Raw genomic sequence first — 21,230 nt, 5'->3', positions numbered from 1 at the left:
CACAGAGGGGTTATTGTGCATGAGTGAAAACTTTTTTCTTTGTTTTTCAAAGCCCCCTCTGCATGCTTGACACTAATTCACCAACACCATCATAACACACTGTGGCCCTGAGCTGTTGGCTGAATATGAAGTTACCAATGTGATGTAAAATCAAAATATCATTATCTGGCTTCCTCTGTGAGCATTTACCTCCATAAGCAGAAATACTGAGTTTACACTGTATCTTGGAAATCAACAGTGTGTTCATAATATGTTCCTATTAACAAAAAGGCTGCAGGTCCAAAATGTTGCTAAAAATGTGTATTTATTTCCGTAAAACTCTTGACAGTGCTACTGTCCTTTTCGCAAGGGAAAGGGCTATAATTACATCAAGTTTGTCCACAGTATCTGCCTTCTCCTATCAAAAGAGAAAAAAAGCTTTTCCCCTCAATCCCCGAGGGGGCTATGACAGCCCCTATACCCCTAGTCCCGCCCACCCCCTCTGCCCTATCTCAGGCATTAACATGCAAAAAACAACATAAGTCACGGAAAACCAAATCATGCCAAAATCAGGAATCCACAAACATTTTTGGGGAATTACCAGTGGATGGTACGTCGGGCCCGTGCAGGCGTGCTAACCTGGCGCTGGGCTAAGGTTCAGATCCAGTCAAGGATTAACAATGGAAAAGTTGTGTTTGTGAACAGGTTGGGAAAGTTTTGGCCCAAAAAAAGTTGTAGCGCTTTTCCTGCTTGCACGGATGCGGTTTCGGGAATCGACAACATGTAAGTTTTGATAACAGAGAAACACTCTTTACTCACTGAACACTTCATCACTTGATTAACCTCTTCACAATGCAGTTTGAAGATTTGCCAACAATTAATTTTTAAAATGTGTTGTTGGATTTCTGAATCGTTAGGCTGCGTGGGGGGAAATGGACCACAACTCCAAAAGGTGCATGGATCTGTAGTGGAGTAAAAATGTGTGTGTGAAATCTAACAAAGAAAGACATGAACAATGGCAGAAAGAGAGAAGAAGAATGCCGCTGTGTACCGCAGCGTCTCTTTCAAAAAGTTGGGGTCTTGGAGCGCCAACAGGAGTGAAGACCAACAACACAAATCAGAGGATTTGGAGGCAGCTGGCGTCGCCCTTCCCCCGGAGCCCAGCAAAGCAGAACAGCCCTTGGCGACGCGTAATGTCAGTGTGTCAAGAAAAGTTTCCAAAATCTCTGCCACCACCACCACCACCACCGGCCTCCCGACCGCAGATCCAAAGAGAGGCTCCTCCACTCCTCACTCCTCTATTTCTCCATCCATCCGACAGCTCACTGAAAAGTTTAGCAGCAGCGGCTCCGTCGGGACGCACAAAGCCTCGCCGGGAGACGGCGCAGCAGTGACGCGGGGGAGCAGCACTCTTCCTCGGGCTAGGGGCTCCAAGAGAGACGGCTCTCCATCTCGTAAATCTTTTCACGAGGATAGCGGTGAAGGATATTTTCAGGATAGCGATACTACTACAGCAGAGTTACCCACAGACAGTAGAGTTAAAAAGTTTCACTCTGATACTAACTCCGTGTCAGGCTCGGACTCTGAGAAGAAAAGTGAGAAGCGGATTTTTACACAATTATCAACCGACAGCAACTCTGGTAAGAGAGATTATTCACAGATCAATGCATGTCCCTCTGATCCCAGAAAGACTTTGACTACAGATGAGGAAGACAATGTTATTAGTAAAGGGGTTCCCCCACCCTGTAAATCTCACAGAAGCTATCTCTCTACACACCACAGTGACTTTATTCCCCTGCACTCTGACAAGTGGCCCAGTGTTACCAAAATTAGACAACTTTTTGATGAGAGACAAGGCCAAGCTACGCAGCAGCACAAGACTGACTCTTTGGAGAATTTAAAAGTAGTCGGCCCAGGAAATCTACACGAGCTCTGCCCCAGTGAGACTGCTCCTTACTCGGATAGAAGTGACAAACTTTCACCTTGCAGCTCTGCCAATGAAGCCAGTGGTAGATGCATAGTTGGAGCACAAAGCAGAGAAAGCAAAGATACTTTTTGTCACAGTATGGACTTTTATTCCAAAGCTGACCACCAGCAGTGCTCAAATGATGAGGAGGCAGACTTAGAGACACACAGTTCTATTTACAACAAAGTTTCTGGCAGAAATACTTTACAAGGCGGCAGTAGTTGTAGTTGCACTGGGGGTAGTCACCACCAGAGGATTAACCCATCTTTATACAGATCTCATAGTCCCAGCACTGAGGCAGAGGCTGTCCACAAGACCCTCAGGACGACAGGGTTGACATCTGACCCCAGCTCTGACCTTCAACCCCCTGCTACTTCGTCTTGGAGTCAATCGGAGAGCTTGGACACCTCCTCCTGCTCCTCCTCTCTTCAGCGGTCGACAGTGAGGGAGAGAAGGGATAGACAGGGGGTCGGGCTGCCCAGGGATAGTTTACATTCCTCACATAGCTCCTCTAGAGCACCACCCCCCACCTTCTCCTCCCTCTCCTCTGCTCCACCTCCAGAAAAAGCCATTACCTCCTCCTCCTTTACTGTAGCTCCCTCCACTGAGCTCAGAACCCCAATAAAAGTTGCCTCTTCTCTTAGCTCCCGCTGGAGGTTTAGCTCTGGAGATGAAGAGGAGGAGCACACCAGGAGAAGAAGAGGAGGTGGAGGAGGCAGTCTGAGTGTTCCTTCTGGCCCTGCTTCTTCCATCTCCTACAGAGGAGGAGAAAGGGGCACTGCTGAGCGAGGAGGTAACTATTTATCCCGCAGTAAAAATGGCTGGTGGGGTGCCAAGGGCATTGGCAGGTCCTCAGGCAGTGAGGAGGACAGCCCTGGTTCTTTAGGCCCCCACAGTCGAGAGGCAGTGCGCCGCCGCTCGCTGAGAAAGAAGAAGAAGGTCGGCGGAGCTGCTCTTGCAACAGGCCGTGATGATTATGACGATCATGATGGCGAATCAGAAGACAGCGACAGTGACACAGCCTTGATAATGGAGCACTTTGAGAGACACCACCAGCAGAACACAGGAGGACAGCTCGCGGGAACAGTATCTCGGAGCCACTCAGCGAGAGAACCCCATAGTAACAGAGCCAGGGTGCAACAATGGGAGCGCATCTCCTCACCTGTGACCTCCACGGCGCTTCCTGGTGTATCCCGAGTGTCAAAGGTCAACATCCCCTCATTTGTTTCCAGTCCTGGTGGTTCACGCTGCAGCAGTCGGTACTCCAGCACTGAGACGCTGAAGGAGGAGGACCAGGCTAGCTCTGCCAACCGTGCAGGAAATGTGTTTTTTAACACAGGCGGAGCAGGAGGCAACACAAGCAGAACCGCATCCTCGTCCATGCTGAGTAAAACTTACCATGGGAATTTTACCATGTACCGCTCTCCAAGCTTTGGCCATGGGGATAACTTTTCCCGTAACCCTGCACGGGTGCGTCCCAAGATTGTGTCTACAGTCACCCCCTTATCTAATTTAATTGCCAGAGAAGACGGGGTGTCCCTAGGGGTTAGGGGTGGTGAGACCCCCGCATTGAGGAGGTCGACAGGTGGGAAAGGGGTGGATGATAATGATAAAAACCAAATCTCCATGTCCAACCCTGATATCACCTCAGAAACCATGTCCCTCCTAAGCTTTCTGAAATCTGACCTGTCAGAGCTCAAGGTGCGGAAAACGAGTGGAGACAAATCCGGGGTGGCGGAGGGGTTACCAGTGTACAGGATGGGCTCACGGACTCATGGCGGCACCCTGCTACCTTCTGGTCGTCGCCCATCACTGAAAGACCTGACGGCCACCTTGCGGCGTGCAAAATCCTTTACTTATTCAGACAAACCCACAACAGCAGTGAGGTGTTACTTGACAGGTGGCGCCACGAAGAGGAGCTCCTCTGAGCAGCAGCTTGACTTTGATGGAGAGGGGGATGGAGGGAGGGTGGCAGTGTCAGATAGGGAAGTAGAAAGTGACGGGGGTGATTTTAGGATTGGGAGAGGACAAAGGATGAAGGAATATGGATTTGATGATGATAATGAGGAGAGGATGCCAACTCCATTGCAGGAGAGGTATGTGCAGGAGGCCAGGCAGGTCATTCGAGATATCTGCCAGATGAGTACTAGAGAAGATGATGATGTAGATGTGAGGAGAACTGACGATGATTTGGAGGACAAGTGCTTCCAGGTCAAGAAAACAAATGAGGAGAAGGCAGCAGTGAGCGTTCAGGATCAGGCAAGGACAGATCAAGAGGCTGAGTTTAAGAACACGAAAGACAGGGATAAACAGGAGAGGGAGAGAGAGAACAGAGAGAGCGAGAGGGATGGACAAAGTATGCAGTTGGAGAAGCTAAACAGCAGGGGCACAGAGTACAGGGAGAAGGCAAAGAGACAGAGCAGGGAGACGGAGAGAGCTTTACTGAAGGGTGACTCGGAGGAAAGCATGTTCTACGACCGCTCGGTGGATGAACTTTCAGGCCATGAGTCTAGTTTAACAGATGAAGGGATTGTAACAGAGCCAGAGACAGGCCCCAGTGACCCCTCTGAGAGGTCATTCCTGGGGTCAGCGGGGGTTAATTTGGGGTCACGAATTGCTAGGGATGTGCTAGGGCAGCCTGTCACCGTATGGAAGCAATCGGCTCTCCATGAGGCGGAGGGGTGTAAGCAGGAGAGAGATGAGATGAAGGAGAACAGCGTGAATTGTACAAATCGTCTGAATGAAGTCAGCATACCTCCCTCCTTGCCTCATCCTGCCCGTATGGCTGAGAGTGACAGTATTATCATGGAGCTGAGCAGCACGGCTGGTATCAGCAGTGTCAACACTACGAGTGAGGAGATCAACACCAACAGCGCCGTGTCACAGAGGTCAGCAGGCACCGCAGGAGGAGTAGCACTTGATGCCCCTGCGACCCCAAGTTCTGTCCGTCGAAGGCGCAAGTTCTCCCCGTCTGGTAACAACAACACAGGCTCTGATTCCAGTAATGGCAGCAACGCAGAGTCAACAATAGCAGCTGTTGGAAATGGGGAGTCCACAGTCTACCGCTCTCTCAGTGACCCCATGCCTCAGCGGCGCTGTTCTGTGGCAGAAGAAGGGAATAACAACTTTTCCTCTGTAGACAGCAACCTGTTAGGATCCCTGTCTGTCAAAGGAGGAGGAGGTGCTCTGGAGGCCTCTGCTGAGGCCACCTTGTCAGAATACAAGGGCAGCGTGGCTAGTGACCTGTCAGTTTACAGTGACGGCGGGCTCCGAGATGACACCGTCAGTGACTACAGCGGCGTGATCAGGAGCATCGTAGCTGAGCCAGGTGCAATGGACAGACTGATGACGGATGACCATGGGAATGGCAAAGCTCCCAAGAAGAAGTCGTTCAGTGACCCCAGTCGCCGCAGCGATGCCCCTTTACTCTCTCAGAATGACCCTCAATGCAAAGGTCAGATCGGCAGCACTCAGCCAATCAGTGAGCTGGATCAACCCGGTCCGATCCCACCTTCCATCAGTGAGCCAATCCTCAGCGAACAGAGAGAGGAACTGTGGGAGCCGGAAGTGAAGCCTAAACATATACTGCCGACACAGCCAAACATAAATAAAGTTAAGAAAGCTCGTTCCCAGTCAGAATGCACTCCCCACTCTGATAACCATGACGATGAGGATGATGATGTAATAGACCAAGACGGGGAAGAGACAGAAGTGCAGAAGTTTAACTTTAATCTCAAGCTGGCTGAGGTTCTGTCCCCTAGAATGGTTCGTCGACCCGCAAAAAAGCGCCCAAACCGTCTGGCTCAGTTCTTCCCTCATGAGGACCCATTTGAGCCTGCAGAACTGGGTTCAGAGGAGCAGGAAGACCACAGTGACCATACAGACCTCACCCTTACTCTTCCACCACTGCAATGCAAAGCCAAAACCAGACCCAAGCATGTCCGCCACGCCAGCGAACCTGCCACCTTTATCCCCATCTCCCCACCTCCTCAACTCCAGCCACTAAAGGAGGTGGACTGCCTCGCTGTACGACCTGCTGCAGAGCCTCCAACTTCGAGCAAGCCTCCAGGAGACGAGGCCCCGTCTCTGGAGGATGTGACCCAGAAATATATTCTGGAGCTGAGCACTGCTGAGGGCCCAGGGCCTGTTGCAGCAGCCAGGGATGGAGCAGAAGGTTTAGTGTCGGCCTCAGAGGTGCCCAGTGAGATCAGCACCAGTGGTAATACAGAAGCTGGACTGCAGAAGAAGAGCACAGAGGACACAGCATCCACGACTGCCCCACAGAGGACCAAGCCCAGAGTGGTGAGTCCACTTTTTTTAAACCATTTTTAAAGGCATGTGTGAGTGTGGGCAAGTGCAAAGCTTGTTGTACGACATCTTTTTTGATGATTCATGGTTTTAAATCTTGTTTTTGAGTAAGAAAGAAAGGAGGTGTCCTTTTTTAGATGTCTCAAATATGAAACAGCTGGAATTTTAGTGTAATAATGGAAATAGATGGTTTTTGAGTTTATTCAAGTTGTTTGTCCAGTACAGTTGGCTTGTTCTTGTGGTTTCATCGCTACACCCAAAGGTGCACATGTATGCCTGTGCTTTTATGAAGAGCTGAGAATCAGGACCCATATGGTAAATTTCAGAGCGCATTTGGGAGCAGCACGACAATACAGAAGCCATTAAAGGCTGAGCAGTGTTTAACAATCATCAAAGGATGTTATTAGTTTGATTAAACAAATCTCAGACAAAGGGCATTAAGGAGTGGAACAAGGCCTGTTTTCATTTATTTGTTTCATCCAATATCGATTGTCTCTTTGCCAGAATCATAGAGAGGGGATATAATAAACACAGTGTGTGTGGATGTGCCTGTGGTGTGGCATTTAGTGTCTAAACATTGGGAGACTTCTGGCTTGTTCTATCATAGCAATACAAAGATTTGGGCTGTGACTAAAAATTATCTGCATGATGAATATAGATAATAAATTAACAATAAATGCATACTTTTAAACCACCACTGGGTAGAATTGAAAAGTGTGATAACCCATGATTAAGTTTAGCCACTCATGAGGTTTTTTTAGTGTGTTTCTCTGTCTGTCATTCATTGCCGTACACCTCTACCTTACCCATAACACACCTCCTAGTGTGCACACACACACACATACACATTACCTCTCCTGGAGGTATTTTCCTGAAGTTATTTTACAGTCATGGGTGTGACTCTGAATAGCTGTGGAGAAAGAAAAACCTACATTGGGATTAGCAGCCTGTCTGAGCTCAGGACAGAAGGTTGCAAAAAAAGTTACTCCTGTTGTTATACAGTATTTATGTTCACTTAAATAAATAGTTTCAATCAAACTACTTGTGGCTAGGGCTGGCGATATGGACCAAAAGTCATGTCCTGATATATTTAGGCTGAATATCGATATACGATATATATCCCGATATTTTTATCTCAAAGTGAGAGCAAATGTTCAGTCAAAGTTAAGTATGACATGTCACAAGTAGTTTTATTGAAACCGTTTATTTAAGTGAACAAAAATACTGTATAACAACAGGAGTACCTTTTTTAAAAGCTCCTAGAGTGCACATTTAGTTAAATAAAAAAATATCTTAAATGAAACCTGCAGCTTGCCTGGAGCAAGGATCACAGTGCAAATTTGAACTATATCGATATATGGTCTAATTCCATCACATTAAAAATATATCGATATATCTTTTATATCGATATATTGCCAAGCCTTACTTGTGGCTTTGACTTTAACTGAACATTTGCTCTCACTTTGCGATAAAATTGGGATATATATATATATATATATATATATATATATATATATCACAATCGATATAAAGCCTAAATACGTATATTTGGATGTGACTTTTGTTCCATATCGCCCAGCCCTAGGACTTTGCTGTCATTACATCACAACTGTTTCTTTTTATTGCAGTGACTATATTGCAGCCCTCTGCTCTGGTATGGAGGCCTGTATTTACTTGTGATTTGTGACTGTGTATGTTTCACTAATATGTAGCATGCTGCTTTTATTTGCTAAAATAATAATTTTGTCTTGCAGCTTGACATCCTCTCACAAAGCTGCGTTTCTCTCCATTCATAATATTCTTTTTTATTGCCCTGGGCTTCATTAGGTTTTGATTGTTTTACCTTCTTGGCCCTTTGTCCTTCCTTGTTGCTGTAGTGACAGGAGCAGTAGCTGGCAAGTGACCTCCCCAGGCAGGAAATGGGTTTAGGGAAATGGGAAGTTGTTGTGGTTACTGAAGTGTTTGATGATGTCCAGAATTACCGGCTGGCGTGTGTGTATATGCACACTTCGGTGTGTGTGTGTGTGTGTGTGTGTGTGTGTGTGTGCGTGTGTGTGTGTGTGTGTGTGCACTGATTTCCTCTTTCTTGTTCTTTCTTTGTATGTGTGTGCATATTGTCTGGAATATATCAATGGCTTGTTCAAACGCCTGGAGCCCAGAGTTTTGCCAACACACTGCCCTGCAGCTCTGGTGAACGGTGTGTGTGTGTCTGTGTCTGTGTCTGTGTGTGTGTGTGTGTGTGTGTGTGTGTGTGTGTGTGATTTGGACTGGATATAATAACAACTGTGCCAAGCTAAAATGGAGCACAGACAAGTTCTAAGAAAGAAAGGAAGGAAGAAAGGAAAGAAGTAAGTGAGGGAGAGAACAAGTCTTTTATTTTTCCCGAGCGTGGCTTGTTTCAACAACGGCACAGCTTTCTGACATCAAAATCTCTCATGTATTTGATCATTATCTATGTTGCAGACTTTGCAAACATTTCAAAACGTAAGTTTAAAGCTTAAAATATATTCCCAACTTTTAATTTAAAGGGTGTACTTATTAACTTATTTGGGACAGGATATACACATAAAAACAATCCTACAGTCATGGAAAAAATTATTAGACCACCCATAGTTTTCTTCAATTTCTTGTTCATTTCAATGAAAAAGGTACATTTGTTTGGACAAATATAATGATCACAACAGAAATAGCTGATAAGAGTTTAATTTAAGAGCTGATATCTAGACATTTTCCATGGTTTTCTTGATAATGATATCTAGATGGCTAGATATAGGTATAGTGGGAGATTGTACGATGAGGTGTAATACTCTTGCGTAGTGCCAATTTACAAAGTGTATATTGGGTAATACATGGATGTACATTGAGATATAAAGAGACACAGAAATAGTTATTTTAAGAAAAATAAACAAAGAAAATCATTCAACATGGTTGGACATATATGCAGACACAGATATAGGAGGGAATAAGTTTACATGCAGCACAAACAGATGGATGTGAATAATGTGAGTAAGGGTTATTGGTGTGTTGTGGAATGTGTAGATTGATTGATAACTATTGTGTTTCATATATTGTGGCTATGCAGACCACTACAATGTCTGCAACTCCATAAAACACTTACTTTTCATAAGGTACGCACTCCATCCAGATACACATTGAACATTGATATTCGCTGGAAACTATATGAATATTATTGGAAAATCGAACCTTGTAGCGCACTTTAAAACTCCGAAAGATAGGTAGGCTAAATAGACTTACAGATGAGATGAGTCAGGCGTGTAAATCTAGAGTGAATTGTGTTACTGAGCAGGTGTAGGCCTATCACACAATGGGGCAGAGCTCCCCTAAAAGGCGTCCGATCGGAAACAGTGCAATGCCGCAACACGTCCTACGTAAATAATGATATTTTGAAAAATTAATTCAAAAATCTTCAAAATCGAGGATGCACACCTTCATGCCATGCGCAAGCCACATACGAAATCTTAGGTCAGTCTGACTATTGTTCAGCGAGATATGCCCTAGACACACACACGCACAGACGCTTCTTGCTTTTATAGATAGATATTTGTCAATGGTGGTCTAATAATTTTTCCATGACTGTAGGTATGACATGTTTGGTTACTGCCATCACTTACAAGCCTGATTCCCGAAATGTTGGGACAGTGTAAAATGTCAAATGTGTAACCATGCACTGCATTCAGCTCACTATTCCATTACATGTACAATTGACCAGCATCCCATTCAATGGCAATTTAGTAAAATGACATGCACAGTGCATTCTTCCATCACAGTCCACAATTATGTCTATTAATTAGAGCAACATGTCTTCATACCTAAATGTATTAGTCTGTGTTTTAAACACATGGTTAATGGTGTCAAATGGTTGCAGTTTGGTTAGGTGTAGGGAACAAAACTACATGTTTAAGGTTAGAAAAAGATAATTTGTTAATTCCCATGAATTCCAATGGCAAGATTCCACCCTAAATATTCAGTTTATATAGAGTTTTGCAACCCTAGTTGGGTCACTCAAAGTCTATAATCTAAATCACTATGTAGCTCATACTTTCCCATCCCCATTTGTCTTTTATTCTTTAAATTCTCCAGCATTCTTCCTTGATGTTATCTTATTCTGCTCTTTGCTGTCTCTCTCTGTGTCTCTGGAACATTGCAGTGAAGTGAGGTCATAACGTTTGTCTCGGTGTGAGGCAGGCTGCCGAGCCAACTGTCAGGTAGAGAGAGAGAGAGAGAGAGAGAGAGAGAGAAAGGCAGACGGAGACAAAAAAAAGAAGAGAGTTGGAAGGAAACAGGCTTAAAAAAAAGTTAGAGGATGAAAATAGAACTGAGAGAGCTGAAGAATTAAACAGTGGTGGAGGGAGGGAGTGAGAGGTAATGGGAGAAGACGGTAGAAAAAGGCTGTTTTTCAGTTAAAAGAAGTGGGTCATACTTACATCTGTATCTCAAGAGCCATTTATATATGTTGTGTTTCAAAATTTGGAGCAAAATTCAACATAACTTTCACGTTAGGTCCTCTGACTGGGACATATTTGTAGATCTGTATATGAGAATTATATGAGATCTTTGTTTAAAGGGGTATGAACTTTATATATCTTTTGCTGCACTGTTTTGTTCACATTCAGTCCACTAAATGTGTCCAGTCAGTGACAATGAGGCTCAAACAAATGGTGCCCTACTGAAAACAACAGTGTGTGTTGTTTTGAACAAGTCTAATATGACACACATTGTTTTTCCTTCCACGTGATGGATTATGGTTCCTCTTGAATGAGTGTGTGTCTGTGTTTCTGCTACTGTTTGTGTAGTTTTCACTTTAGCAGGCAGCAGGAATGTGGCCCATCTTTTCCTCCTCATGTTGCATAACACCTAACATCCCAAAAGAAGAAGAATGGATTAGTCATGGATTAGTGGCCAAACTTTGATATCATATCATCATATACGTTTTGAAACTGGTGCTGAAACAATATTTTTTGGCATTTTGTAAGTTGGCGATTATTGATTAGACCACTAAACGTTGCAGCTCTAGCCATAGTTTGTTTGAATGCACTTCTTGCATATCCTTGCAATGAACAAATAGGAGTTTTCTACATTAAACACTATTTTTTCTGTTTTACAAAGTGACACATATTACCTTTAATTCCATCACAAATTTAAAGAGGATGCTACCTGGAGTGCTAATGGGAGGAAGAGAGCAGGACATACAAAGAAAGGAAGGTTTGTGCTCTGCTCGGCATGGATTAGGTCTAAAAGCAGAATGTTTATAGCTCCAGATTTATGACTGACTTTGTTTTATCAGGCCACCCACATGGAATCAAATACTTTCCCTCTGCCTGATACCTTTTTTTCTTTCCTTCCCCTGTTTAAATCCCCACATCTGCCCAGATGTAGTTGTGCTATAGAAGAGCAGTAAAGGTAGAGATACTGAAGCGGTGAGCTGGTTTGCTCTCAACTTATACATTTGAATATACAGTCATGGAAAAAATGATTAGACCACCCTTGTTTTCTTCAATGTCTGGTACAACTAAAGGTACATTTGTTTGGGCAAAGTTAATGATAACAAAAAACAGCTCATAAGAGTTTAATTTAAGAGCTGATATCTAGACATTTCCATGGTTTAATGATTTTGGTTATTATCAAGAAAACCATGGAAAATGTCTAGATTTCAGTTCTTAAACAGCTTAAATCAAACTCCTATGAGCTATTTTTGTTGTTATCATTAACAACAACAACAAATGTACCTTTAGTTGTACCAGGCATTAAAATGAACAAGAAATTGAAGAAAAAGGGTGGTCTAATAATTGTTTCCATGACTGTAGAATATGGATAGGTTTAGGCGATCTCTGCTTAAATAAAATAAATCCCCACATCAACTTGTTTTGTCTAGTGGTTTATCTGACAAGTTATTGAGAACAACCTAGAGGAAAAATAAGCGACTGACACCACACTTCTTCAGACATCATGGACATTTAGATTAAGCTATCACCAACAATGTTTGGATTTGTTAAAGGTCAATAAGCACTCAATGTCAGAAAAAGCTGTTTAAGCTTCTCAAATAAATAAATATATATATATATATTGTGCGTCCGTCCGTGTGTGTGTGTGTGTGTGTGTGTGTCTGTGTGTCTGTGTTTTTGTGTGTGTCCGTGTTTTTGTGTGTGTGGATTTATCTTTTTTAAGAAAGATTGTTTGAAGCTAAGGTAGATCCAGTAAAGTGGAGTGAAAAAGTGGCAAAAAAAGATTAATTTCATTCAACGTTGGATCCTATTTTCCATGAAAACCTTTTAAAATATGCTATCCCTCTCAACTTGAATTAACATTATTACATGATCTCCTATTGGGTGATTAAAATGTGATCAATAGAGAGGAAGAAGCTTTTCCAATAATTCGCTCCTTTGAACACAGAGTTAAAAGTAAAGTTAAAGGACAAATTGTGCGTGCGCACACACACACACACACACACACACACACACACACACACACACCCACACACCCACGTGCCGATAAAGGATACAGTGTGGGTGTTGGGGTTCTTTTCTAACATGCAAAGGTCAACCCAGGTTTAGTGACGTCCACAAAGGTGAGGGATGCTGAGCGAGGTAAAGGTGAAGGAGAGATGAGAGGATGAGGATGTGTTTTGTTCTCATTGAAGGTCTCCATGACTCAGCAGATGAGAAGGAATAGGTGGGATGAATCAGAAAATCAAAAGGCTACACTGCAGATATCTGGGGCTTCTATGACACATAGGAAGCTTCTGATATGAAGGTAGAACCTGGGAGCCAAACGGATGGATCGTTGCACTGGGAACATGGTTTTATTCTGTCTAGAAAGTGATGGCACCTCTGTAGAATTTGAACATAACAGGCGTTAGTTGTATTCTGTTTGCTATGGTTTCTGTTCCCATGTGATTAGGGTCCTCAGAGAGCAGAGAATGTCCCGTACTTCCAGCCATCTTGTCCTCTGCTCACACACACACACACACACACACACACACACACACACACACACACACACACACACAAACACAAAATGTTCTGCCCGTCTCTCTGTCTCTCTCAAACACACAATATTGCTTTTGGGACAGGCACAACAAAAATGTTTTGTGTTCCTCTGAGTCAGAGTGAGTGTGTGTAAGGGGGGATGATTTAATAATAGACCTATTTGGTTTTGACAAGGGAGGCCAATTTTAGAGATGCTAAAGTAATCTTGATGGATAACTGTAGCCAATTGTGTGTGCGTGTGTTTAAGATTGTTTGTGGTTCACGTTTGTGCAGCCAGCGGAAATCAAAATCCTTGGAAGTGTCCGGTATATTTATTTTTCCTGCAAAACACTTTTCTCTCTCTGCCGCTCTATCTGTCCATCTTTAAATCCCCCTTATGTCTTGTAGAATTACAGTCATGGAAAAACTTATTAGACCATTATTTTCTTCAATTTCTTGTTCATTTTAATGCCTGGTACAGCTAAAGATACATTTGTTTGGACAAATATAATGATAAGAACAAAAATAGCTCATAATAGTTTAATTTAAGAGCTGATATCCAGACATTTTACATAGTTTTGTTGATAATAACCATATTCATTATCAAATTAAACTCCTATGAACTTTTTAGTTATCATTATATTTGTCCAAACAAATGTACCTTTAGATGTACCAGGCATTAAAATGAACAAGAAAGCAAGGAGAAAACAAGGGTGGTCGAATAACTTTTTCCATGACTTTATGTAAGTCTCCTTCTGCTCTTATGTCCATGTAGTAAATATGAAACTGCAGCTGGTTAGTTTAGCTTAGCATAAAGACTGGGAAATAGGGGGAACAAAGGCTAACCTGGCTCTGTGGAAAAGTTACCTAAACCTATTTATCAGCACCTCCTAAACCTCACATATCGTTGTTTGTTTAATATTTACATAAACTAGAAGGACATTTGTTTTTTTCAGGGGCGTATGTGTAGAAACTTCCCACTCAAGAAATATTCTGGTACATAACCCTCTGTAAAAGAAGTTAGGACAATCTCAGAAGCCATCGACCATTAGTCCGGTGACGGTTTAGCCTCTGGGAGCAATGGTGAAACTGGGAGGAACAGTTTTCACTATTTCCTGACACCAAACGGTTAATCGAGTTTAAAATCTGCAGATTAATTGATAATTAAAATAATCCTTAGTTGTACCCCTAGTTTAGAGACCAGTAATAACTTAAACAAATTAAAAAAACAAATAAAAATCTAAATCATCATCAGACTAGCCGATCGACCGAGATTGCTTCTTGGTCAATGCATTCCACCTCTTTTGCTCTCACAATAACTGTCGACCTGCAAGCAAAGCCAGCTTAGAGGTGAATGGTCAAAACTATTCGCACTACAACCAGAACGCATCTGAAACCAAAATCTTGTCCTGTAGCCTTCAGATTCCTGATTCATATGCAGAAATCTGTTTATAGAGACTGTTAAATTCAATAATGCAGACCACATTTAGCTTAACTAGTGTACGAACTAAGGATGGGCATTTGGAAGTGTTACTGATATACAGTCAGAGATAAAAATAAAAATATGCACACATCGATAAAATTCCAGGTTATCGACCAAATTCTTACAACCATTGATCGAGCATTGATAAATTATTCCCATCCTTAGTAAGAACAATCATTTTTTTGAAGGGGCTTGTGAGCATTTAAAAAAGTGAATGAAACTCCACTGACATGAACCACAACATGAGACTCCATCTGGTTTCTCACAGTGGGAAGAAAAAAAAAATCCTCTGTGGGAAAACCATTGTGGATGTCCTGGCCCTTGGCTGGTGACAGTTGCAATATCTTTAACCTTGCCTTTTAAGGGTATACCCTGTTTTGTTTTGTTTTAATTCACTGTAGCTCACCAGTAGAAGGCATGACAGTTTAAACCTGTTAAGTAAGACTATTCAGGTCCTTCTTCCGTCCTTTTTTTCCTCTTTGTTAAGCTTATTTCTTGCCCCGGTCGCTCCCCTCCAGACGGGCTCTTTCTAACTCTTTCAGTGTGGATCCACCCAGTGTAATTACAGAGCAGTTTGCTTATGTAAGGAAAGCCTCTTCTGAAACAGCACTTTCTAGCAGAGCTGCTATTTCAGCTTTTTTTTGTGTGCACAGGCAGATTTCTACATACTAAAGTGTGTGTTTGTGTGTATGCATGACATAAATAATGGATGATGAATAATGGTTTCTTATGCTGCTTTGAAAATGGGGTCATCTGTTAAAGATTGTTTATGTATGTGTGTGTGCCATAGATGTACAGTAGGGTATATATTTGGCAGGGTCTCTCTCAGTCACGTTAGTATTCTCTTCCCTGTAGTTTTCTGTCTGAGTCATACATCTGCAGTCCACGTGGTCACAAACGCATCTATAATGTGAGTCTCAGTTTGTTGATGATTCACCTAATGCATGGCTGCACTGATTACAGTGGGATCACCTTAGACTTTCATTAAAACTGGTGCTAATTGTTTCTTGTTTTCAAAAATGGAAAAAAAGCTTCTATAAAAATGGCACAAAATGCTTCACATGCCACAAAAATCCATTAGAGATAGAAGAAGTAAAGGGATAACAACTCACAGATTGGCTCCGTTAGTTTTTCCTGTCAGCGTTTAATTTAATAGTCTAGTGAGCAGCAGACAGTTTGAGCAAGGTAAAGAGAGAAGTTCCAAATGGGAATTAACTGTATTATTGTCACCCGACACCAGACTACATTACAGTTACCAGCTAGCAGCTCAGACTTACAATCACACTGTATAAAATCAATAAAATTGATTAATTGTTCAGATTTAAAATTGTTGATCCTAAAGTCAGCATTTTGTAATTATCTTTTTATTAGGAAATTTCACATCAATTGACAGGTACAAATGGATTTACAGTTGTTAGCATCAAAATTGTACAGAACCAAGGGTTTTGTATCAATAGCTTGTTGTTCCAAATGTCCATTGTCCATTCCCTTTTAATAATATGAATGTACAATACAATTATTAATTTTAGGTCCAGTCTGCAACATCCATCTTTTATTTAGGGCCTTTTTTCAGCTGCCAGTAATGCACCCAGTAAATATTTGTCGATAGCACCCAGTTCTGGGGGGATATAACCTAAGTACAGGATTTTGAAATCAAATGGTATATGATTGTTAAAAACATCCTGTATTGCTTTATGTATATATTTCTAGTAACGTTGTATGTTTGGACATTCCCAGAACACATGGTAATGAACTGCAGCCTGACATCCACAGTTCCACTGGGAATTACCATTAAAGTAAGCATTTTGGATGGAGGATTAATCATCCTCTTCTCAATCTCGTCTCAAATTTGTTAATTTGATGCTTCTGTGTAAATAATTTAAATAATAGCAAACAGAAAAAAACTCCAAACGTGTGATAATCAATAGCTACAGCCTTCATTTGGCCGTTGCATCATATAATGTTACTTAATCACTAGTTGTGTTTTTCTCAATGAATTTCGATGCACATTTTGAAGATTTGCATGAGAAAAGCTTGCGTGGAACGCCAAAATAAAAAAATAATGAACATTCGAAAATGCCCATAAAACTGGTATTTGTGTTTTTTGGAAAATTGTTGCGTTAAACTGGAGATGGAAACCCTTTTTGTGAATAAGTTCTGAATAAGTGCCTTCCTTGCAGAGCCTCGTCTGCGGCCCAAAATCTGTCACTCTGCAGGCTGTTAACGGACACAACATCCCCTTTACACCTCCATTATGTTTGATTCCAAGTTAATATATGATTCAAAAAGTGTGCACAGATTTGTAAACTCTTTGCACAGATTTATATATTGCTCTTTTTTTCATTACTGCAGTGAAAAAAATTGAATTATTAGAATTCATGACTTATGCATGCATTTGGTTTTGTGTATGCACATATCTCTCTGTGACTGACTGTCATTGACGTGTTGCCTGTGTCTCCTGCAGTCACTCACACAATGGTACAACTGTCCCCGGTGCAGCGTGTAGCATAGCATAGTTTACAGCGTGGTCGGACACAGACGCTCCTATACAGTGTTTCGGCCTTGGTGGCTACTGTGGGTTAACTGGGCTGTTGAGTCCTTTTCTCTCACTTGTCTTTTGTCCTCCATAGAAACATGACATGACAGTAGAAACACTCTGCGTCTTCCTCCCTTCTCTGCTTCCTTCTGTCCTCGTCGTCCTCTCACCCTCTCCTCCGTCTGTCTTATGGCATCAGTCCGTCGGTTTGGATCATGCTCTAGCTGCCAGTTGAGAAAATCGCGTCAGAATGGGAATGGGAGAAGCTGGAAGTGTCGGAGTGTTGTTCCCGAGTGGCTGCTGGGATCTCGGATTAAGGCCCAGGGAGAGGAGGATGACTGGAGGAGAGAGACAGGAGCAGCTAAGGCCAAAGCAGCCAAACAGGCAGGTGGAGGGGTGTGTGCATGTGCGTGCGTGTGTGTGTAACTTTGCGGCCAAAAAATATGAATTTCATTGAACTTTAGGTCTTATTTTCCATCAAAACAAAAAATTAACCCAACATTGATACTTTGAAATGAAACACATTTTACTTGTTTTCTCCTTGCTTTCTTGTTCATTTAATGCCTGGTACAACTAAAGGTACATTTGTTTGGACAAATATAATGAAAACAACAATAGCTCATAAAAATTTGATTTAAGAGCTGATATCTAGATATTTTCCATGGTTTTCTTGATAATATCCATCATAATCAAGAAAACCATGGTAAGATAGAAGAGGTTAGATAAGTTCTCTGATGTTTAGCTACACACTGCGGTCATTGTGAGTGACATCACCCTTATCATGTGGTTTTTTTTATCCCATGGCGTCATTACATCATCCAAAGCATTTAGATGACATCACTGGAGGGCACCGTCAAGTTTACATAGCCCTCGTGGTCCAGAAGGAACTTACTTAGTCTCATGAGTTTCCAGTTTTCTAAATATTCTATTGAAACAGACAAATCAGTGGTCCAATAAACTTGTCAGATGCAGAATAGTCATATAGGGACTTTTATATCTGTGTGGTTTGACCCCTATGAAGTGTGGACTTCAAAGTAGATGAGCAAAGACTAAAATAAAATAAAAAAAAACTATATTTCTTTTGACTGTAATCCACAAAAAATAATTTCTATTCTCTTCTCCAGCAGTGAGAAGAATGAGAATTGACAGAAATAGGTGTCTTTTTTCTTACACTGCAGCACTGATGCATCACAGTAGTGATTCATGAGTATCTGTCCTATTAAAGTCAGCTTTTGTTCAGCAAAAGTCAGTATTAGCAGCAGCAGCAGCCACAGTGAATGAACAAAATAGGAACAGAGCAGTACTTAACAGGTAGCAGTACACTACCAGGAAAATCTTAATTGGTGTGTTTGTGCAGACAAATTAGATGCTTTGAGATCAAAGTAACATGCTTTGACACTGTGCAGAAGTTTGGGCGAGACAAGTCAGAATATTTGTTCAGGACGACGAGGACAGAAGGAAGTAGATTCTCAGAAAACCAACAAGACCCAGCATTTGTGATATGCACGCTCTTAAGGCTGTGCAATTGGGCAATTAATTGAAAGCTGTATGACCACAGTTTTTTATAACTGCTTCACATCAGTGTGGCATGGAGTCAACCAACTTGTGGCACTTTTCAGCTGTTATTCCCCTCCAAGATTCTCTAACAACATTCCACAATTCATTTGCGCCCAATATATCGCCCAGCCCTCATATTACGTATGTACCATGATGTTTATATCTTTAGACCATGAGATCTTTATCCTCTTTTTCAGTGTTGGGGAAGATCTCAACATTGCACCACTTTGGCATTGAATATGTTTGGATTTCTTAACTGTTTATCGTCAGTTTAAATATCCATGGTATTCATTATTATTTACCTTTAAAGGTTATTAATAATAAGGTCCATGAGACAAGAAAATAAAATAATTGTTTGTTTATTTTCTATTTTCTAGCAATGTTCATGTTTTTCTTTATGAGGATACTTTAAATGAATATAATATTTTGTTCTATTTTTAGGTTAAAGCAGAGAACGTAATAATTGAGCCCTAACACGATGCATTATACCATTCAGCCATCAACACTCAGATTATTTTTAGCCTTTTTAAATTCCAAGAAATCCAAAATAGTGACCCATTTCCTCCCCCTGCCCCCTCTCAGGTGAGTGTTGAGGGCTTTAATAACTCTGGCTGCTGCCAACCTTTGTACTTAAGCGAAACATTTTGTCCCAAGATGAGTTTTCACAAAACTGTGAGTCAGCCTGAAAATATGTTGACCTTAACTCAACCGAGAAAACTTGGATGTGTGTATGTGTGTTAGAGTGTGAATGGGAGAAAGACAGCAGTAGACAGAGGCATGGGAGAACTGCATGTGATGCCAAAACTGTTTTTTTTTTCTGAGAGAATGAAGAGGCTCTTAGCTCCTCTCCCTTCATGTGTCTTTCTTTTCTGTCCCTGACTCACTGTCTCACTCTTACCTTCACTTTCCATTTCCTTTGTTACTTCTTACGGCAAATATAGCAAATTCATACAAACGAACAAAAGAATAATAATAAAAATATAATTAGCATCAACTTGGTCAGTGGTTCCCAACCATAATGACTTTTGACCCTTTATAGGAAGACTGTGTGTGTGCGAACTAAACAGCGTCTCAGTGACTGTGAGAAAATGTGTGATAAGAAGCCATTAAACTTCACTGGAACCACAATGTTGTGCATATCAGTTCCCCAAGTTTCTCTGCTATTATTGTGTTGTATTGTATTGTATTGTTTGCCTGTGGTTCAGAGCACCGCAAGTTTACAAAGGTGTGTTAGGAGTTTCTCTGTTACCTCTATAACAATAACTGATTAAAGAGTATTAAAGTGTATTTTTCAGGAGCTTCAGATATAGTACTTGCTTTGAACTAAGCTTTTGTCTGCACAATTGCTGCCTTGTGTATCCTGCATGTTTGGAGCGTTGATCTTGAACATGCTATGCTATTCTATGCATCCACAACATGTAATCTGCACCTGAACAGTAGCGACAGTACTTGCCATTTTAATGACGTGCTTCATTTAAGGGTCTTGTATATCATCTACCATGGTGATGATGTCACTTTTTCTGCAGTGATCTCAGAATTTACAACATAGTAACCTCAGGGAGTGTTGCCATGTTTTTTTGTTTATATCATGTAGTTTTCTATGGTGTGATTTCTCTTGTGTGCCCTCTAGTGGAATCCTCCAGCAATAAACGTTGTACATAGACATGTAATAGGAACACTATTAATCCTTTTCGACCAAGAGCAGCACCAACTCTTTGCCGGTCTAGAACCACGAACCGCTTTCGTTAGGGGCTGGGGCGGAATTATCTGACCAACAAGACCAACTAAAACATGTATTATCCCTTTATTTGATTTGATTAACTGCAATGTGAATGATACAGGCTAGTATTAGCGGGCTAGCATTAGCAGGCTAGCGTTAGCGGGCTAGCGTTAGCAGGCTAGCGTTAGCTTACAACAAAGTCTAACATTAACATCTTATGTTCAGTGTTAATAAGAATGTAATGGCCATCCAAAGCATTCAAGACGAGCAGGACAGACTTGCAGATGAAAATGTTTACAGATGTATACAGATGTATAGAGTGACGTAGTGACGTGGCTCTCGGGCCTGTGGAAAAGCAAACTGGTTCTGAACCAGAACCAGCACTAGTACTAGGTTCGCGAAAAGTGGTACAGATGCATCTCAATAAATTAGAATATCATGCCTGTATATGACAATATATGACAGTAAGACAGTGTTTTCCACCATTGGGTGGTCACAAGTCTAAACTAAGGGGTCACAAGATGACTGACGAGATGGATTTTTTTTTGTCACAGAATAAACAAAGCTATAACACAAGTTGTGAGTTCTAAAGGTGCTGTAAGAGTCAGGCTTCTCATTTTCTACCTGCTTCCAGTCTTTATGCTAAGCTTTTCTCACCAGCTGCTGGCTGCAGTCTGCAGATGTGAGAGTGGTGT

The 21,230-nt window shown here is 41.8% G+C and overlaps 1 protein-coding gene across 1 annotated transcript in view; it reads left to right on the top strand.

The window, feature by feature from the left end:
- Positions 1 to 531: 531 nt before the first annotated feature.
- Positions 532 to 21,230, top strand: part of LOC131969800 (rho guanine nucleotide exchange factor 17-like) — an 87,048-nt gene continuing 66,349 nt past the window's right edge. The window contains exons 1-2 of the mRNA XM_059331008.1: positions 532 to 762; positions 897 to 6,247. Of these exons, the coding sequence (XP_059186991.1) occupies positions 995 to 6,247 (5,253 nt within the window). The 5' untranslated portion in view covers positions 532 to 762; positions 897 to 994. The remainder of the gene's footprint in view (positions 763 to 896; positions 6,248 to 21,230) is intronic.

This window comes from Centropristis striata, chromosome 4, assembly GCF_030273125.1.
Source record: "Centropristis striata isolate RG_2023a ecotype Rhode Island chromosome 4, C.striata_1.0, whole genome shotgun sequence".
Lineage (NCBI taxonomy): Eukaryota > Metazoa > Chordata > Actinopteri > Perciformes > Serranidae > Centropristis > Centropristis striata.
The sequence above is the reverse complement of the archived record's forward strand: the minus strand, read 5'-3'. Positions and strand labels throughout refer to the sequence as shown.